This window comes from Oncorhynchus tshawytscha, linkage group LG14 (assembly GCF_018296145.1).
Source record: "Oncorhynchus tshawytscha isolate Ot180627B linkage group LG14, Otsh_v2.0, whole genome shotgun sequence".
NCBI lineage: Eukaryota > Metazoa > Chordata > Actinopteri > Salmoniformes > Salmonidae > Oncorhynchus > Oncorhynchus tshawytscha.
This window is the reverse complement of record NC_056442.1, coordinates 37,264,569-37,283,425: the sequence shown is the minus strand read 5'-3', so window position 1 is coordinate 37,283,425 and position 18,857 is coordinate 37,264,569. Positions and strand designations below refer to the sequence as shown.

Genomic DNA, 18,857 nt, shown 5'->3' with positions numbered 1-18,857 from the left:
CCACACCAGACATTTATTTTTTTGCTGAGTTTATATTTGTACACAAAATGTGCTGAATTGCTTATTGACAAATGAAATACATTTAAGAATAATAACTTTAGGCTTTTTATATAATTATTTGTCTTTTTTTTTTACAAATAATAATCAAAAAGCCTGCCCCCAACAATAAAAAAAAAAGAGTAATCAAAGAATATTAGGCAAGTCTTTCTCTCAATCTTTAAAGGTGCATTTGTCAAAATATGATTTTGGCCATCGAGACTTTGATTGATGGTGTGCAGTGAAACACCAGATGTCCAGCTAAGACTAGACCCATGCTTTTCTACAGGTAAACACCAGGTGTTCAGCTAAGACTAGACCCATGCTTTTCTACAGGTAAACACCAGGTGTCCAGCTAAGACTAGACCCATGCTTTTCTACAGGTAAACACCAGGTGTCCAGCTAAGACTAGACCCATGCTTTTCTACAGGTAAACACCAGGTGTTCAGCTAAGACTAGACCCATGCTTTTCTACAGGTAAACACCAGGTGTTCAGCTAAGACTAGACCCATGCTTTTCTACAGGTAAACACCAGGTGTTCAGCTAAGACTAGACCCATGCTTTTCTACAGGTAAACACCAGATGTCCAGCTAAGACTAGACCCATGCTTTTCTACAGGTAAACACCAGGTGTCCAGCTAAGACTAGACCCATGCTTTTCTACAGGTAAACACCAGGTGTCCAGCTAAGACTAGACCCATGCTTTTCTACAGGTAAACACCAGGTGTCCAGCTAAGACTAGACCCATGCTTTTCTACAGGTAAACACCAGGTGTTCAGCTAAGACTAGACCCATGCTTTTCTACAGGTAAACACCAGGTGTCCAGCTAAGACTAGACCCATGCTTTTCTACAGGTAAACACCAGGTGTCCAGCTAAGACTAGACCCATGCTTTTCTACAGTACACAATGTCTTTTTCAAAACAGCAAAGGGCTAGGGGAGTAACATATGATCACTGTACCATAACGTACATGGATAGGCCAGTCAATATCCCTCAAGTTAGGACTATTAATTAGTATTGATCCGTAAGAGAAAGTTGGGATATGTCCAACACAGTGACAGGACAATATCTGACTTGAAATATTGAGGAAACAGGTGACCCCAGAGTCTCCTTTGATACAAAGTCGAAAAGTTTAGAAGCCTCCCAGGCCTTTTTGCTGAGGGAGCATACTCACAGCCCAGCGACGCAGCCCCAATTTCAGCAAATTATTCCTGTAGGAAACCGAGAACTCTCTCTCCCCTCTCATTTGGGTAGGAAATATAAAGCCTGCGTGAGGTAAAGTCAGTATGGGAGAGGCTTGGTAATGGCAGTTTCTGTACATCCCTACAAGCAGCTACTTACATTATAAATGCAACAGTCCTTTGCAGTAGGCAAAAATGTATATTCAAATAGAAAATGGGAGAAGCGAAGGCATTACTTTATTGCTAGCAATGGTACACATAGTACACAATCTTTGTACGCTTGTGGTTAGAGACGGCTAGATGCTAAGTAGGCAGGTTCATGAAGCTACAACTGTAGCAGGAGGAATATAAATATATATCCTTGAGAATGTTTTTTACTTCATCGGTAGATGAACCATTTGAGAGAGCTGGAGAATTTGGCTTTGAGAAACAGACAACAATTATACTTGCCCTAGGAGGCCAGGGGAACATGACCAGGTTTCCATGGTAACTCAAGTACAGCAGAAAGTACCAGGAAAATCAATTCAGATTGAGCTTTTTTTCTATATATTATTTCTACTAAGGCTACAAAGCATGCTTTTGCTCTAAAACCCAATTTAACTATTTTTCTACCGACATACTTAACTACAATGATTGAGGCACTGAACATTTCTCAAACAGTATTAAAAAAACAGCCCCTCAAATATGTTTAAGCACACTAGTTATATCACACAAGCAATGTACCATGAAAATTCAATTTGAACGCAGTGCTTTAAAATACATGGATATGTGCTGGTACAGGCAGAGGAAATCATCCTCGTTCTCAACCGCAGTAACATCTCTCCTTCGCTCCCTTGCCCCCCCCCCCTCCTCCTTCTTGCTCCATCAGAGGGGCAGCAGCAGCTGTAGGCAGGTGATAAGACTGTGCAGCAGCAGGAGCTGCTCTGATTGGCTGGCTGAACACCTACGCGGATGTGAAGATTGCAGGCTGCGTCTGTCAAAAGGTCAGTCTCCACGGCCGCCACCTTGTGACGTCACAGTCAACAACACTATGAAAGGCTCCATAATACCAAAGGAAGACAGGGACAGATAATTGCTTCCCCTTTCACTACGGTTTGCACAAAATGGAAAATGTCAAGGGTGCACCTACCAACCCCAAGGCAGACGTCTGTGCATCACAAAATCAATCGCATCCCTACTTTACCAGCCTCACTTTTGTTTTTTCAGGTAAGCTGAATCAGGTTTGTTACATTAGTGCAGGGCTGGAACAAAAGCCTGCACATCCAGTTAGCTATACAGGAGAGTTGGCCACCCCTTTTCTAGACCATAAGCATCTTTGTGACAGCCAGGAGAGAGCCACACCTCCACCCTGCTGCCACCAGAAGCACTCAAAATGCCCAATCCCTAAACCATATCACCATGCTATCACCATTCCTCCTGATGAGGAACCGTCTGTCCGTCCTGGATAGATGGCTGGATGAATGGGTGGAATAGATAGATAGATAGATAGATAGATAGATAGATAGATAGATAGATAGATAGATAGATAGATAGATAGATAGATAGATAGATAGATAGATAGATAGATAGATAGATAGATAGATAGATAGATAGATAGATAGATAGATAGATAGATAGATAGATAGATAGATAGATAGATAGATAGATAGATAGATAGATAGATAGATAGATAGATAGATAGATAGATAGATAGATAGATAGATAGATAGATAGATAGATAGATAGATAGATAGATAGATAGATAGATAGATAGATAGATAGATAGATAGATAGATAGATAGATAGATAGATAGATAGATAGATAGATAGATAGATAGATAGATAGATAGATAGATAGATAGATAGATAGATAGATAGATAGCAATGCACACAAACCTACCACACACCACAGTTCTGATACTCACACTCAGGGGAGACATACTGTGGTGTAGGCTGAAGGGGGAAGGAGAGGTCAAAGACATGCCACTGGGGCACTTTGTCCATGTTCCTATGGTTAGTGTTACGGAGGAAGGGAGAGGGGGAAAGGACAAGAAGGAGTTTGCCATATTGGGCAGTAGAAAAGGGGAAAATGAAGGCTGATGTTTCATCCATCAAGACAGAGATGGAGGGTCACCTTAAAATAATAATACTGGCAGGCAGCAGTGGACGAGGAGCACTGCTACACTGTTGACACACTGTATAGTAACACTAATAACTGATTGTATCTAATATTCGAAAAATGCATGATTCAAGCTCAGCTTTGAGTGAACGCAATTGTAAAAAGATCTAGATATCCACCAACAACACCCAAACTGCAATGCCATTTGTTGTCTGATGAGGTCTTTGTTGCACAAGATACATTGACACTCCTCTTGATTAGTTTACTTCAGTGTCTTTAATGTCTTGAGCGTTTCCAATCAGCGCTAAGGTCCCCAGTATGGGCAGAATGTCTCACAGATTTAGTGTGAAAGTTTAAAAGGACTAAATGCGATATACTGTATTTTCTAGATTGACCACCCTGAGAGGAAGATGCATTCATCTCAGATTGGAAGGATGAAGGAGAGAGAATAAAATCTCTTTGGTCAGTCAGTGGGTGCTTTGTCTTTAAGTGCTTTTTTTCAAGGCTTTTAAGATGTGATCAGAGACTGTTGCATTCTAGGAGATTGATTGAACATCAATTGGCCTCTCTTCTTTGTGTTTATCCAGTGTTCTCCAGACCATATAGGAAGTGCCCGCCACCAACACACCCCGACCAGGGGACGCCTGCCCCACTGCACTATGGGTAAACACAACCCCAAATCTAGGAGTGGTTTATAAACAGAAATTAATTGGTTGTTCCGCCCTTAATTATTTCACGCCGCGCTTATTACTAATCTGTTTCTTGGCCTGCTGCCATGGTGTAGGCTGGCCCAGGTCCAGTCCACCTGTACAGCAGTGTAATGCACTGGAAAGGCCCGTTCCTGTTCCGACGACTGATGCCAAACTGCAACATACCATAAACCCATCACTGCTTATTAAAGATTAAACCATGCTTAGTACCTATCGCTCCACAGATCGCCACCTAATTATTTTCATCCTAAGCGGCCTAATGGCTGCCATATTGCTTTTACTTAACAGTAAACTGTGATTAAGAATGCCTGCTCAGAGCTATAACGGTGATCAACAGTTGTTGTTTTCTATAGCTCTGATAGGCTGGGTGGCAGGCAGGCACCATATCAGCAGGAAATCTGGTGCTCGGCCTCCTCAATGGAAAATTGCTATAATACTGAAGTAATACTGCGGTAATGAATCAGCAGGAAATCTGGTGCTTGCCTGCCTCAATAGAAAATTGCTATACAACCGTAATACTGCAGTAATACTCTGACTACTTACTGTATACGGTGCACCTCATACAATGAGAAAATACTCACATCGTACAATGTGAAAATACACAAACAATGATATCCCTCCCGCCATGGTTGGGGTCATACACACAATACTCCAGAATGACAAAGCAAAAACAGTTTATTAGAAATGTTTGCACATTTATACAAATAAAAAAAGGAAATATCACATTTACATACGTTACTCAGTACTTTGTTGAAGGACTTTTGGCAGCAATTACAGCCTCGAGTCTTCTTGGGTATGACACTACAAGCTTGGCACAACTGTATTTGGGGAGTTTCTCCCATTCTTCTCTGCAGAACCTCTCAAGCTTTGTCAGGTCCCGAAGCCACTCCTGCATTGTCTTGGATGTGTGCTTAGGGTCGTTGTCCTGTTGGAAGATGAACCTTTGCCCCAGTCTGAGATCCTGAGCGCTCTAGAGCAGGTCTTCATCAAGGATCTCTCTGTACTTTGTTCTGTTCATCTTTCCCTCAATCCGGACTAGTCTCCCAGTCCCTGCCGCTGAAAAACATCCCCAAAGTATGATGCTGCCACCACCATGCTTCACCGTAGGGATGGTGCCAGGTTTTCTCCAGACGTGATGCTTGGCATTCAGTCCAAAGAGTTCATTCTCGGTTTCATCAGATCAGAGAATCTTGTTCCTCGTGATCTGAGAGTCCTTTAGGTGCCTTTTGGCAAACTCCAAGTGGGCTGTCATGTGCCTTTTACTGAAGAGTGTCTTCTGTCTGGCCACTGTAACATAAAGGCCTGATTGGTGGAGTGCTGCAGAGATGGTTGTCCTTCTGGAAGATTCTCCCATCTCCACAGAGAAACTATGAGGCTCAGTCAAAACGACCATCGGGTTCTTGGTCACCTCCATGACCAACGCCCTTCTCCCCCGATTGCTCCGTTTGGCCGGGCGGCCAACTCTAGGAAGAGTCTTGGTGGTTCCAAACTTCTTTCAATTAAGAATGATGGAGGCCACTGTGTTCTTGGGGACCTTCAATGATGCAGACATTTTTTGGCACCCTTCCACACAATCAAGCTCTACAGATTTTTCCTTGGCTGCATGGCTTGGTTTTTGCTCTGACAACTGTGGAACATTATATAGACAGGTGTGTGCCTTTCCAAATCATGTCCATGTATGTCCATATAACAAATATAGCACTGTGTGATGTACATTTAGATCAACAACCAACCCCAGACCATCTCCTCTGCTCACTCCACTCACATATAAAAGGATCCATTATCCCCTCACCCCAATTCCCCAAACTCCCCTTCACACAGCATTCATGCTGCAAATGCACAAATGCATCTTTCAGCTCATGTTCCCATAATTCTCTCTGGCAGCCATGTGATTAATGCACACAAGTATTGATATTTCTGAATTGTATCGTTCTCAACACACACACACACTCACAGACGCGCATACACACACACTCCCAATACCCCATCTCCCCAGCTTTCCAGCAGCTGTGCATGAGTAGACTATGAACTGGGATCTAGTGAAAGATGAGGGTCAGCATTTCAGTTGCTGCTGCTCTGGGTGGAGCAGGAGTAAAATTATGTGCTGTGTTGTTTCATAAGGCTTTACTGCAGGGTGGGAGGAATAGCACACGCAGGCACCACGCATACACGCACAAACACACTAGCCCAGGGCTGCCTCGCAATCGTTCTGTGGTTAGATAGAGATCATGCTTTCCATCCTCCTGAGAGAGAGCGAGAGAGAGAGAGAGAGATAGAGAGAGCGTGAGAGAGAGACATAACAATGTGGCCTATACAATGCAGTGTGGACGCCTTTGTTTACCAAGGAAAGCTCCAGCCTCGCCCACTCTCCTCTCCATCTTCTTCTTCCCCCTCGGCAGACCAAGCGAACCAGTGATATCTTATTTCTGCCCTCTTTTCAAGGTTGGCCTGACTTTGGGTTGGATCCGAGTTGATTTAACTGTCTTGTCTCTGCCTGCCTGTAGGTGGCCTCTGTCAATCCCAGTGAAAAATGGGGAGGCGTCATGAAGCTGTCTAGATTAATCCCTGCTCTGTGATGATGGCTTCCTTCCTTCCCTACTCTAGTTTATGTAAGGGCATCCCAGACGTTATAGAGATTGGCTGGTTAAGACACTGATGCTATTAGCAGGCATATTCCTTGATAAGCTTTGATTAGCACTGCTCAAGACCTTGAATGAGGGTAAGTGGCGTCAAGAGCAGTGTGAGAGATTGCAGAGGCATTTAAACAGTTAGTGTAAAGTACACAGTTGTGAAGCAGCCCACATAAATGTGACGGAAAAATGTATCCAGGGGCTCTGGTAATGCTCCGAGCATTTGGACGACGAAATTTGCATAAATCAAATAGAAAACAGTGTTTTGCAGCCAGCAGGAATTGACTTGGGCCTTCTGCCAAGTGTTATGCAACGGAGGAAGGCAGGCTGGCAGTCAAGGAAGAAGACTCACTGATCATCCAGGATAGAGACTTTAAGGCTGCATCAGTAGAATTGTAAGGCCCCTTTCTCTGACCACCAAGACCCCTGAGCCGTTATAGAAGGTCAAATCCAGAAGATTATACATTATATACAGTACCAGTCAAAAGTTTGGAAACACCTACTCATTCAAGGATTTTCTTTATTTGTACTATTTTCTACAATGTAGAATAATAGCGAATACATCAAAACTATGAAATAACATATATGGAATCATGTAGTAACCAAAAAAAGTGTTAAACAAATCAAAATATATTTTAGATTCTTCAAATAGCCACCCTTTTCCTTGATGACAGCTTTGCACACTCTTGGAATTCTCTCAACTAGCTTCACCTGGAATGCTTTTTCAACAGTCTTGAAGGAGTTCCCATATATGTTGAGCACTTGTTGGCTGCTTTTCCTTCACTCTGCAGTCCAACTCATCCCAAACCATCTCAATTGGATTGAGGTTAGGTGAAAGTTGAGGTCAGGTCATCTGATGCAGCACTCCACCACTCTCCTTCTTGGTCAAATAGCCCTTACACAGCCTGGAGGTGTGTTGGGTCATTGTCCTGTTGAAAAACAAATGATAGTCCCACTAAGCGCAAACCAGTTGGGATGGTGTGTCGCTGCAGAATTCTGTGGTAGCCATGCTGGTTAAGTGTGCCTTGAATTCTAAATAAATCACTGTCAGTGTCACCAGCAAAGCACCCCCCAAACCATCACACCTCCTCCTCCATGCTTGTCTCTCACAAAGACACGGCTTATCAGACCAAAGGACAGATTTCCACCGGTCTAATGTCCTTTGCTCATGTTTCTTGTCCCAAGCAAGTCTCATCCTCTTATTGTGTCCTTTAGTAGTGGTTTCTTTGCAGCAATTCGACCATGAATTGGGGCAGCAGGAAGCCTAGTGGTTAGAGTGTTGGGCCATTAACCGAAAGGTTGCTAGATTAAATCCTGAGCTGACAAGGTAAAAATCTGTCGTTCTGTCCCTGAACAAGGCAGTTAACCCACTGTTCCTAGGCCGTCATTGTAAATAAGAATTTGTTCTTAACTGACTTGCCTAGTTAAATAAAGGTTCAGGCCTGATTCACGCAGTCTCCTCTGAAAAGTTGATGTTGAGATTGTATATAACTTGAACTCTGTGAAGCATTTATTTGGACTGCAATTTCTGAGCATGGTAACGCGAATGAACTTATCCTCTGCAGCAGAGGTCATTCCTTTCCTGTGGCGGTCCTCATGTGAGACAGTTTCATCATAGCGCTTGATGGTTTTTGCGACTGCACTTGAAGAAACATTCAAAGTTCTTGAAATGTTCCATATTGACTGACCTTCATGTCTTAAAGTAATGATGGACTGTCATTTCTCTTTGCTTATTTGAGCTGTTCTTGCCATAATATGGACTTGGTCTATTACCAAATAGGGCTGTCTTCTGTATACCACCCCTACCTTGTCACAACACAACTGATTGGCTCAAATGCATTAAGAAGGAAAGAAATTCCACCTTTTAACTTTTAACAAGGCACATCTGTTAATTTAAATGCTTTCCAGGTGACTACCTCATGAAGCTGGTTGAGACAATGCCAAGAGTGTGCAAAAGATGGCTACTTGTATTACACCTTTTTGGTTCCTACATGATTCCATATGTGTTATTTAATAGTTTTGATGTCTACACTATTATTCTACAATGTAGAAAATAGTTTTTTTTAAATAAAGAAAAACCCTTGAATGTCCAAACCTTTGACTGGTACTGTATATGACTGCATGTAATACCATTATGGTATTGTACCAAAACTGGGAACTAGGAAAGATGCTCAGTATGCAATGTATTCACCAATAATAATAAAAATCTTTCAACAACATTCCTTATAAGTGAGCAAGGGAAAGAGGTGATGAGAGAGAGAGGAGAGAGAGAAAGAGTGAGGAGAGAGAAGGAGAGGGAGAAACAGAGGATACAGAAGAGGAGGGAGAGGCTTACAGTCACCCTCTCCTCCAGCATTGCAGTAAGCCTGTGCCTTAATGCTTGAGAAAAGCTTCCCTTGCACCATCTCCAGCTTAATCTTCAGCTTGAAAAGATGAAAGGCACGTGTGTTTGTTCTAATGAGAAAGCACTATCTCCAGGCACCAGAGGACCAGTCTCTACTTTTCCTCCCAGCAGCAGTAGGCAGACACTGGCCGTCTCGCCCATACACAGGCCTTGTACCTGTCTGTCTGTCTGTCTTTCTGTCTGTCTGGGGCAATGTGATGCAGCAGCACTATCGCAACATCCCGACACTTAAATTAACATTTAAATATTTTCAAATGTTTGCAAATGCCAGCAAACAACATGTGTAAGATACTGTATACACAGTAAGCTGTTTGCTCAAGAGAAAGTCCCACCTCACATGGATGAATACAAGTTTCCCAGTAGGTGCAGAGTGTAGCATCATTGGAGAAGACTGAAACCCAGAGGACCAATGCAGGGACATGCAGGGCCGGGGTCTGAATGAGACGGGTTCACTGTGCAGCAAACCCCACCTCTGCCTCATCCAGCAAAACAAAGAGGAAGAGTGTGAGAGAGAAGAGAGGAAGAAGTTGTTATTGTATAACCATACGACTCATAAATGCATTGTAAATCACCCCATCCAAGGGGAATAGACACCTGTATGACAACATGTTGTATGCATCCCTTAGAGAGGTGGTTTTGATCCGCCTTTTTCCATCAAGGCCCCCTCATTAAATTGGATCACATGTGAAAGGTGAGAGACAAAGGCAAAGCAGATGCGGAAGACAAAAAGATGTCCAGCCCATCCCGTATTCAACAGCCCCACCACTTGATACATAAAAAAGCTGGAGATGCATTAGGCGTCCCATATAAAAGGCAGCCGCGCTGCAAGCTCCACTCCTCTGCTTTGTTCTCTTTCATCTCCCTATTAGCTCTGTCAATTGTTTATCAAAAGCAGAGAGGAGCCAGGCGGCTGCTGTGAATTTGAAAAGCCGCACGGCGAGGTACATTTTAAAATGCATGACAGGTTAATGGTAAGTTAGTGGCAACATTAGGGCTTGTGAGTTGCGGTGCTCATTCAGATTGAAAACAGGGCCACTTCAAATGACTACTAAGCAGTCCTTTTTTAAAGAGGTCATTCATATTGTAATTAACTTTTCAATCACAGTTGATTAATTAAGACCGGCCCTAGTCTGTAATTATACATATTCTTTCCCCTGACATGAATCAATGGAAATGTACAGGTTTCAGATGAGACGCAATGCAAACCAGTCCCTTGTACATATTAATATATGATTTATAGGGTCAAATCTTATGCTAAGGTGTCTACTTTAAAGGGGTTATATGATACAATAATCTATTAAATACATAAATATTTGACTGAACAACCACAAAGAAATGATTGTATAGTGAATAAAATGGCTAAATCTATAATAATTATTATTATTTGGAAGCTAATACTGATGTTTGTAAACATGACATTAAAAACCAACATGTATAATAACTGCCATCAGAGGCCCTGGTTGAGGTGGATCTGTTGTGTGTGGAATGTGTTTTAGTCTTTGAATTCCAATAGAAAGTCTGACTGAGGATGTGTGCTTGATGTAACTGTTCCCAACCGAAAACCTTAGATTAATCATTTAGCACAGCGGTTGGATAGCTTTATTTTGTGTCCACCGAGACAAAGTCTTCTGTCATGAAAAATTTAGAGGGCAGGGTTGGCAACCCTCAGAGAAGAATAGGTTAGGTCAAACTTCTCTGTTTCCAGGCCTGGTTGAGAACCTCATGCTAACACATTTACAAACACACACACACACACACACACACACACACAAACAACCTAGGATCAAACCCCTGGTAAAGAAATAAAACACACACACACACACGCACACACACACACACACACACACACACACACACACACACACAACCTGGGATCAAACCCCTGGTAAAGAAATAAAACACACACACCTTTAAATGCACTTTGTAAACATACGCAGTAAACATACCCTCTCCATAACTGTGTAAGGTGCGCATTTGCTCATGTATCAGAACATCGTCAAATATTTAGCAAGGAAAGAGCACTGATCCTGACCATGATACTGATGCTTCTGACAAGCCTCCTGTGGCTTGATAGTTATTGGAATAAACAGGGAACAATCCCATCTAGGTGATTTTTAATGCATGTAAAAGCACTCCTAAGAACTGGGTGATGATAAAGCATCAGTGCTCCTACACGTTATTCACCTTTAAAACACCCTGGCTGTTTTGTAGTAAAAAATAAAGGTTCCATAGGACTACAATACTGCATGACCTAAACTCACTTAAAAACCCACAAGCTATTATAAACTTGCCCTGTGTTATACAGTTAAGCACATAATTAAAACGAGAAAAGTCCAAATTCCGCTTTCCATACTACTTTTCAAGGCCATGCATGTTACACAGTAAAAAGTGATGACTTCTAGGTTTCCCAGATGCTAGCACCTTTTTTTAGTCTTGTCTGAATCTGCAAAACTCATGTGCAGTCAATATAGACCATATTATATCTCCTTACAGGAGCAGAAACAGTAAAGCCCTCGACTAGCAAACAGTACACACAGACATGGATCACAGAAGGGATCTTTGTGCTTGAGCAAACACATTTAAAATGTCATGAAAACATGTCCCACAATATAAAGCAAAATTGCCCAGAGGTTGGTTAATGGTCTAACAGGAGAGTTGTCGTTTAATGTACAATATCAACCTGTGCAATGAATGGTTCCAATCGAGGTGGGTGGGATCAACATGACAGACAGACATTAGCCTGGCTATTGCTGTAGGTAGACAGGATTCCATGGAGCTCCAGTAAAGGTTGACTGAGACCACAAGCAGGTAAGTCACAGAGAGACAGAGAACAGTGGCCCAAGCACACAGAGCAGAGCAGGGAAGGCTTCCCATTCAGAAACTTTGGGATCCATTGCACTGTCTGTGTAAACAAATCTTATTTTGCTAGCTACACCTACGAATCATTCCATTGAACCTGTAATCCAATAGCTGATTTGAAGAGTCCAAGCAAGGAATTGAACAAAATTCTGACCAAGATATATACAAATGTTGTCTTACCTGAGGATAGTGAGACTGTGTCTTTCTCCCACGATACGACAGTGACGTAAGCCTCCACGGAGGCAGGGATAATGCACTTGAAGACCGCTACATTGCCTCTCATGGCTTTCTGGTCCTCCACCCGGACCGTGTAGGGTTCCCGAAATACTAAGGATAGCAAGAGGGGTGGCATTTGGCAAAGGCAAATTAATACATACAAGAAGAAATTAAGGAATGACAACAACAACAGCTACTATTTAAAATAAACACTTACCGGCCTTAATGTGGACATCTTGGCTTCTTATTTTCCCTGAAGGATTTTCAGCTGTGCAATAGTAGGTATTGTCATGGATCAGATTACTAAAGCTGGAGGGGAGGAAGTTAAAGATCTGGAGGGTGCCATTGGGGTGCACGTGGCGGATCCCGGGCACATCGTAGATCTCCTCTCCGGTGGCCAGGTACCAGCGCAGCGAGGCGGGGGGCACCCCTGCAGCGGGACAGGGCACCAGGGTCCCTGTGGTGCTGGCAAACACTACCTCTTGCAGAGATGCATTGACAAAATATAAGCTGGAACGTAGATCTTCACTAAAAACTGCAAGAGAGGAGAACAAAGAGTACAAAAACATTAGATGACAAGACAACTGACTTGAATGGGTATACTACAGGAGTAGGATCTTAATTTGATCACTTTTTTGTTGCTGATAATTTTCCTGCTGAGAAAATGCAGATGAGCTTCATGATTTGCATAAATTCACTGAAAACCATGTGTACTAACCTTGGAATTCATAGCACACGGTTATATTAACAGTATTACAATTGTGACTAATCTTTCAAATCCTGTTGCTGCAGGATTATTTTTCTGCGACAATACTTGTCAAATTAAGATCCATATGTATGTTTACTTTTAAATACATCAAGAAAGTAGTTGTTTACTTGGCCATGATGAAACAAATGAATTCTTTGTTATGGATCTGGGCCCAGATTCACAAAACACTTCTTATGCAAAAACTTAAGAAGCTGCTCAAGAAAAAAGATAAGAAGTTGATCAAATAATTTGTAAGTGCAATTCCTCAACAATATCTTAAGATTTCATGATTTTCTTACCAACTCCTCAAATATCTTCTTACATGTCTTCTTAAGATGTGTGTTGTTAGGCAACTGATTTACCTAGCTATCTAACTAGCAATGGCAATCATGTTAGCACATTTCCAACTGAGATTACTGTTCTAAAACATGTTCTTGGGTTTAAAATAATAAATACTGAAACTTTCAGATAAAGTTTGTGAGTAAAGGCCTCCCGGGTGGTGCAGTGGTCTAAGGGGGGTGGGATCAACATGACAGACATTAGCCTGGCTATTGCTGTAGGTAGACAGGATTCCATGGAGCTCCAGTAAAGGTTGACTGAGACCACAAGCAGGTAAGTCACAGAGAGACAGAGAACAGTGGCCCAAGCACACAGAGCAGAGCAGGGAAGGCTTCCCATTCAGAAATTTTGGGATCCATAGCACTGTCTGTGCAACTTTTTGCCTAAGGTGAAACATATGAAACAAAAACCTTTTTGAGGAATAGCAACTTTGCTTAACTTTTTTCTTAAATCTATAGTTAACAGGCCCTGAAGTGAGGCCATTTGCTCATACACAGCATTGAACATATATGCTGCTTTGGTTGAGCAGGAGAGCAACAAGCGGGAAAGGAGTGTTGATGATGTAAAAGTGTGTGTCGTTATGCAGCTCCCTTGAAAGGGAGAGAAACACGAAGTGGGACCAATTAGCATCAGTTGGCTGGCTCAGTGCTAATCGTTCGGTGGTTGATTTCTGAGTGGTGTATAAACTGAGTGTACAAAACATTCTGAACACCTGCTCTTTCATGACATATTGATGTCACTTGTGAAATCCACTTCAATCAGTGTAGATGAAGGGGAGGAGACATGTTAAATAAGTATTTTAAGCCTTGAGACAATTGAGGCATGAATTCTGTATGTGTGCCATACAGAGGGTGACTGGGCAAGACAAAATAATAATATATGGCAAGATTTATTTACCTTTGAACTGGGTATGGTAGTAGGTGCCAGGGCTGCTGGGTTTTTCATGCTCAACAGTTTCCCATGTGTATAAAGAATGGTCCACCACCCAAAGGATATCCAGCCAATTTGGCACAACTGTGAAAAGCATTGGAGTCAACATGGGCCAGCATCCCTGTGGAACGCTTTCGACACCTTGTGGAGCCCATGCCCTGACGAATTGAGGCTGTTCTAAGGGCAAATCTTGGTGCAACTCAATATTAGGAAGGTGTTCTTAATGTTTTGTACACTCAGTGTATCATTTCTCCTGGCTGAGCATGGCCCTGTGCCTGCTGCCTACCTCTGGATCTCTGTCTGGTGTCAGTGCCTAGCAGTAAATGGCTTACCAGTGACAGCTATCTAGGCCTCCCTGTGGATAAAACATTTTAGCACTTCATAAATTTCGAACAAGGTTTCAAATCGCAATGGTTTCCACCCTCTCTCTGCTCCAGGGGCTTTGACCCACAAAGAGATACACTCAAACACACAACCATGCACGCACACACACACAAATAAAAAATAAAAACCAAACGGACAAAAAATTGTGTACGTAGGCTACCAATTCAAATTTGAGTAATTATGTGGGAATCCAGTGTCCATAGCTTGGTTTCCATCCAATTGGCGCCAGATTTTCAGGTGAATATTCTAAAATCCGCATAAAGAAAATGTGCATTTTCTCACCAGTGTTGTGTTCGCAACAAACAAACTGGTTGAGGATACAAATCAATGTGATGACAAGTAGTGCACACAAAATGTACCTTTTGGCTTAAGTTTTCATGTCCCTAATAAAAATAAAACGTTCAATGTGTTTCTGTCGCATTTGCAACTCTACCGATAGTTTTGTCACAAATGTGGCTACTCTGGTCTTGGTACGTGCTCTCTAGTCAACAGCTCTCAGATACAGTGTGGACAGGCTGTGCAGGTAGGCTAGTCTACATGATGATATTATTATGGATAAGAGCAAGATTTTTGGGGGGGGGGGTCAAACGGCAGTCAAGCATTGATCATCATGCCATGACCCTCGATATGAAAGGAGCATAAACCTCAGCACCATCAACTTTCACCACTCTGTGAATGTTTTTATTTTTTATTTTACCCTTTTTTCTCCCCAATTTCATGGTATCCAATTGTTTTAGTAGCTACTATCTTGTCTCATCGCTACAACTCGGGAGAGACGAAGGTTGAAAGTCATGCGTCCTCCGATACACAACCCAACCAAGCCGCACTGCTTCTTAACACAGTGTGCATCCATCCCGGAAGCCAGCCGCACCAATGTGTCGGAGGAAACACTGTGCACCTGGCAACCTTGGTTAGCGCGCACAGAGCCCGGCCCGCCACAGGAGTCGCTGGTGCACGATGAGACAAGGACATCCCTACCGGCCAAGCCCTCGCTAACCTGGACGACGCTAGGCCAATTGTGCGTCGCCCCACGGACCTCCCGGTCACGGCCGCGGCCGGTTACGACAGAGCCTGGGCGCTAACCCAGAGTCTCTGATGGCACAGCTGGCACTGCAGTACAGCGCCCTTAACCACTGCGCCACCCGGGAGGCCCCATGCTGTGAAATTTATCACAATTTATTTAATCTGTATCCTAAGAAACTGCATGGTTTTCCGAGTCGTAGTGGAAGGACCACACGCCATATCATCCAAGTTTACTTTGATATCATGATTATGATATCAACATTTGTGCACAAATGTATTTCCACCGCCATTTCTCGCATAATACATTTTACAGACACCAAAAGATCCCAACATGTAGAACGAACTAATTATCTGTCAGCACTTATACATTTATATCGAAACTTCCATATTGATCTACCCTGATTTGAGAGTCTGTTCAGTCCAGAAGTAAGTTGGTATCAAATGGTCGCCACTCTGACTTATCAATTGACCCCATTTACTGTAGAAGGCATTAACGAAAACAACGAACTGGGAGAAAACACAATCCTGTATAACCTGTGGCTCATCCATAACTGTATTTCTATGGCAGAGAGTCGGCCTGAGAGAATCCCTGGCTGTGACTGAGCTCATTCCTTAGTAGGTGATGAAGGCGCTAGCTGAGCATTAGCCTCCTCAGATAGATCAATCTGTCAATGGCAGTCGTACACACAGAGGACAGACGATAGGGATGACTCATGACGCACACCCACACATGCTTTCACAGACACTTAGGGGTATCCTGAGTCTAGCTGCGTGACGCCCATGACTTCCAACAGAGAGGTCTACCCAGGACACTGATTTCTCTCTCTCTCTATCCCTCCCTCCCTCTATCTCTGATTGATTCTAGCTTGTTTCTGTGGTACTAGCATCTGCAACATAGCTCCAGGAAGGTTTGAATGTTGTCTATGATGGACCTAGGCTTATCCATTTGTAACACAGTTAATTATGTTTCCACTTGCCACTGCAGAAATGTGTATTTAATGTTAATGTATTCTAATTGGTTGATTTAAGTCAGATGTCAATAAGTGGTAATGTCATTGGCTACGCTTGCAGAAAGGGGGAGATTGGAAACGTCAATTCTTGCCAGTCTGATTTTGACATGCAAGCTGTAGGTCACGTTCTGAAATACTGTAATCTATTTCCATATTTCCATATTTCCAATGTGTACATTTCCTAATATAATATACACACACCCACGCACGTACATATGTGTACAGTACCTAGATTAGATATTGGGGGCATCCTGGGATGTGCTTTTCTATGTTATTGTTGTAAGAGTGAGTTAGCTAGCATGCTGGGATGTACTTTCTATGTTATTGTTGAAAGAGTGAGTTAGCTAGCATGCTGGGATGTGCTTTTCTATGTTATTGTTGAAAGAGTGAGTTAGCTAGCATGCTGGGATGTACTTTCTATGTTATTGTTGAAAGAGTGAGTTAGCTAGCATGCTGGGATGTACTTTCTATGTTATTGTTGTAAGAGTGAGTTAGCTAGCATGCTGGGATGTGCTTTTCTATGTTATTGTTGAAAGAGTGAGTTAGCTAGCATGCTGGGATGTGCTTTTCTATGTTATTGTTGTAAGAGTGAGTTAGCTAGCATGCTGGGATGTACTTTCTATGTTATTGTTGTAAGAGTGAGTTAGCTTGCATGCTGGGATGTACTTTCTATGTTATTGTTGAAAGAGTGAGTTAGCTTGCATGCTCTTATTGTAATGGTCAGATTAGTGCTCTGCTAATTCACAGTTATTTCCATGCTAACAGACGAATCATGAATCTACAGCCATCAACATATTCTTGTCCTACACATTTAATGTGCTTCCTTGTGTCTATTGTCAGAATAAACACCAATCACCTGGGACCACTGGCTGGACTTCCTTTAAAAACACAACGCAGGAGAGTTACGAAGTACAAACGCACCTGTTACACATTGAAGCCCATCATGATTTGCCCAATAACAAATAAATAACATTGATTGAGAGAAAAAAAAGACTAGTGCTATCAAGGTTGTGCCTGTTTAAATCTTTTAAAATGGAGTGAAATTCTTATTGCTATGTGTGGGTGTGTAGCTGCTTTAAAGACTCAATTGAAAAGCATACATCAAAGTCATATCAAATTGTAATTCATTCCCTTTTGCAGCTGGGGCTGAAGTAGAACCCTTCCTTGTGGCATATTGATAATACAGCCTCAGACATGAGGGAGAGATCAAAACCAACCTGTAGGTGTGCCAAGTCATTTTAATGAAAAATCCTCTGAAATCATCAATGTGTAGGTGTCTTAAATAATTAATCAATAATTGGTGGTGATGTTCATATTTTAGAAACATTAAAATACCAATTGCATTGATAAAACGTAAGATATGTTGAATATAATATTTGACGGCTTTCTAAAATTCTCTGTCTCAAACATTTCAGTGTTACAGATCTTTGGCGGTTTATCAAGAGCAATCTGAGCCAATTGCTGAGAACGAAAACAGATGCAGCACCCATTAGATTTATAACACTAGCGACACAAGAAGTCCTTTATAGTCATTTCATACAGAAAAAACACTGTTCAATACAATTCCCAAACAACAAAACGTTCTATTAAATTTGACTCAAAAGCGTTCCACAGGGATACTGGCCCATTCAGGGATACTGGCCCATTCAGGGATACTGGCCCCTTCATCTACACTGATAGAAGTGGATTTAACAAGTGAAATCAATAAGGGATCATAGCTTCCACCTGGTCACTCTATGTCATGGAAAGAGCACGTGTTCATAATGTTTTGCACATGCAGTCTATACACTGAAAGCAGAAAATGCCACAATAGTAAATGCCTGGAGAGAAGTACATCAAAGGAGTGTGACATTTTGAAAAGCTTGTATTCTGAGTACTGAAAAGAAATGGGAATAGCGACAGTGGGCTCAGTATGGCATATTTCACATCCGTCATATTTACTCTATTCTACTGAGCCTTATTTACTTTATGTTCATTATATTATATTTGATTATTTCTTATTGTTGTTACATTGTCAAGAAGGAATGGGCAAGTAAGCATTGTGTTGGACGGTGTATACCATGTGTATCCTGAACATACGACTAATTAAACTTGAAACTCATAAAAGCGACTCAATTTAGCACCGTGTAGTCATAACAAAGATTGTTTTGATAAGACCAACTGCAGAGAAGTCAAAGGTCCTTGTGGATCTAATCATACTGAGTACCATGTCACTGCACTGCTACACCCATTCCTAACGGAGCAGCTCTACATGAGTTACTCTACAAAAGGTTCATCCAACCTCCTCAGA

The 18,857-nt window shown here is 42.1% G+C and overlaps 1 protein-coding gene across 3 annotated transcripts in view; it reads right to left on the bottom strand.

Moving 5' to 3' along the window:
* Positions 1-18,857, bottom strand: part of dscamb (Down syndrome cell adhesion molecule b) — a 129,175-nt gene that overhangs the window by 96,575 nt on the left and 13,743 nt on the right. For 2 of the 3 annotated variants that reach the window (XM_042297455.1, XM_024445297.2), the window contains exons 2-3: positions 12,351-12,668; positions 12,098-12,244 (exon numbers count right to left, since the gene is read on the bottom strand). In XM_042297455.1, coding sequence (XP_042153389.1) covers positions 12,098-12,244; positions 12,351-12,668 — 465 coding nt within the window. Of the gene's footprint in view, positions 1-12,097; positions 12,245-12,350; positions 12,703-18,857 lie in introns of those variants that run through there. The other variant, XM_042297456.1, reaches the window with a different exon arrangement.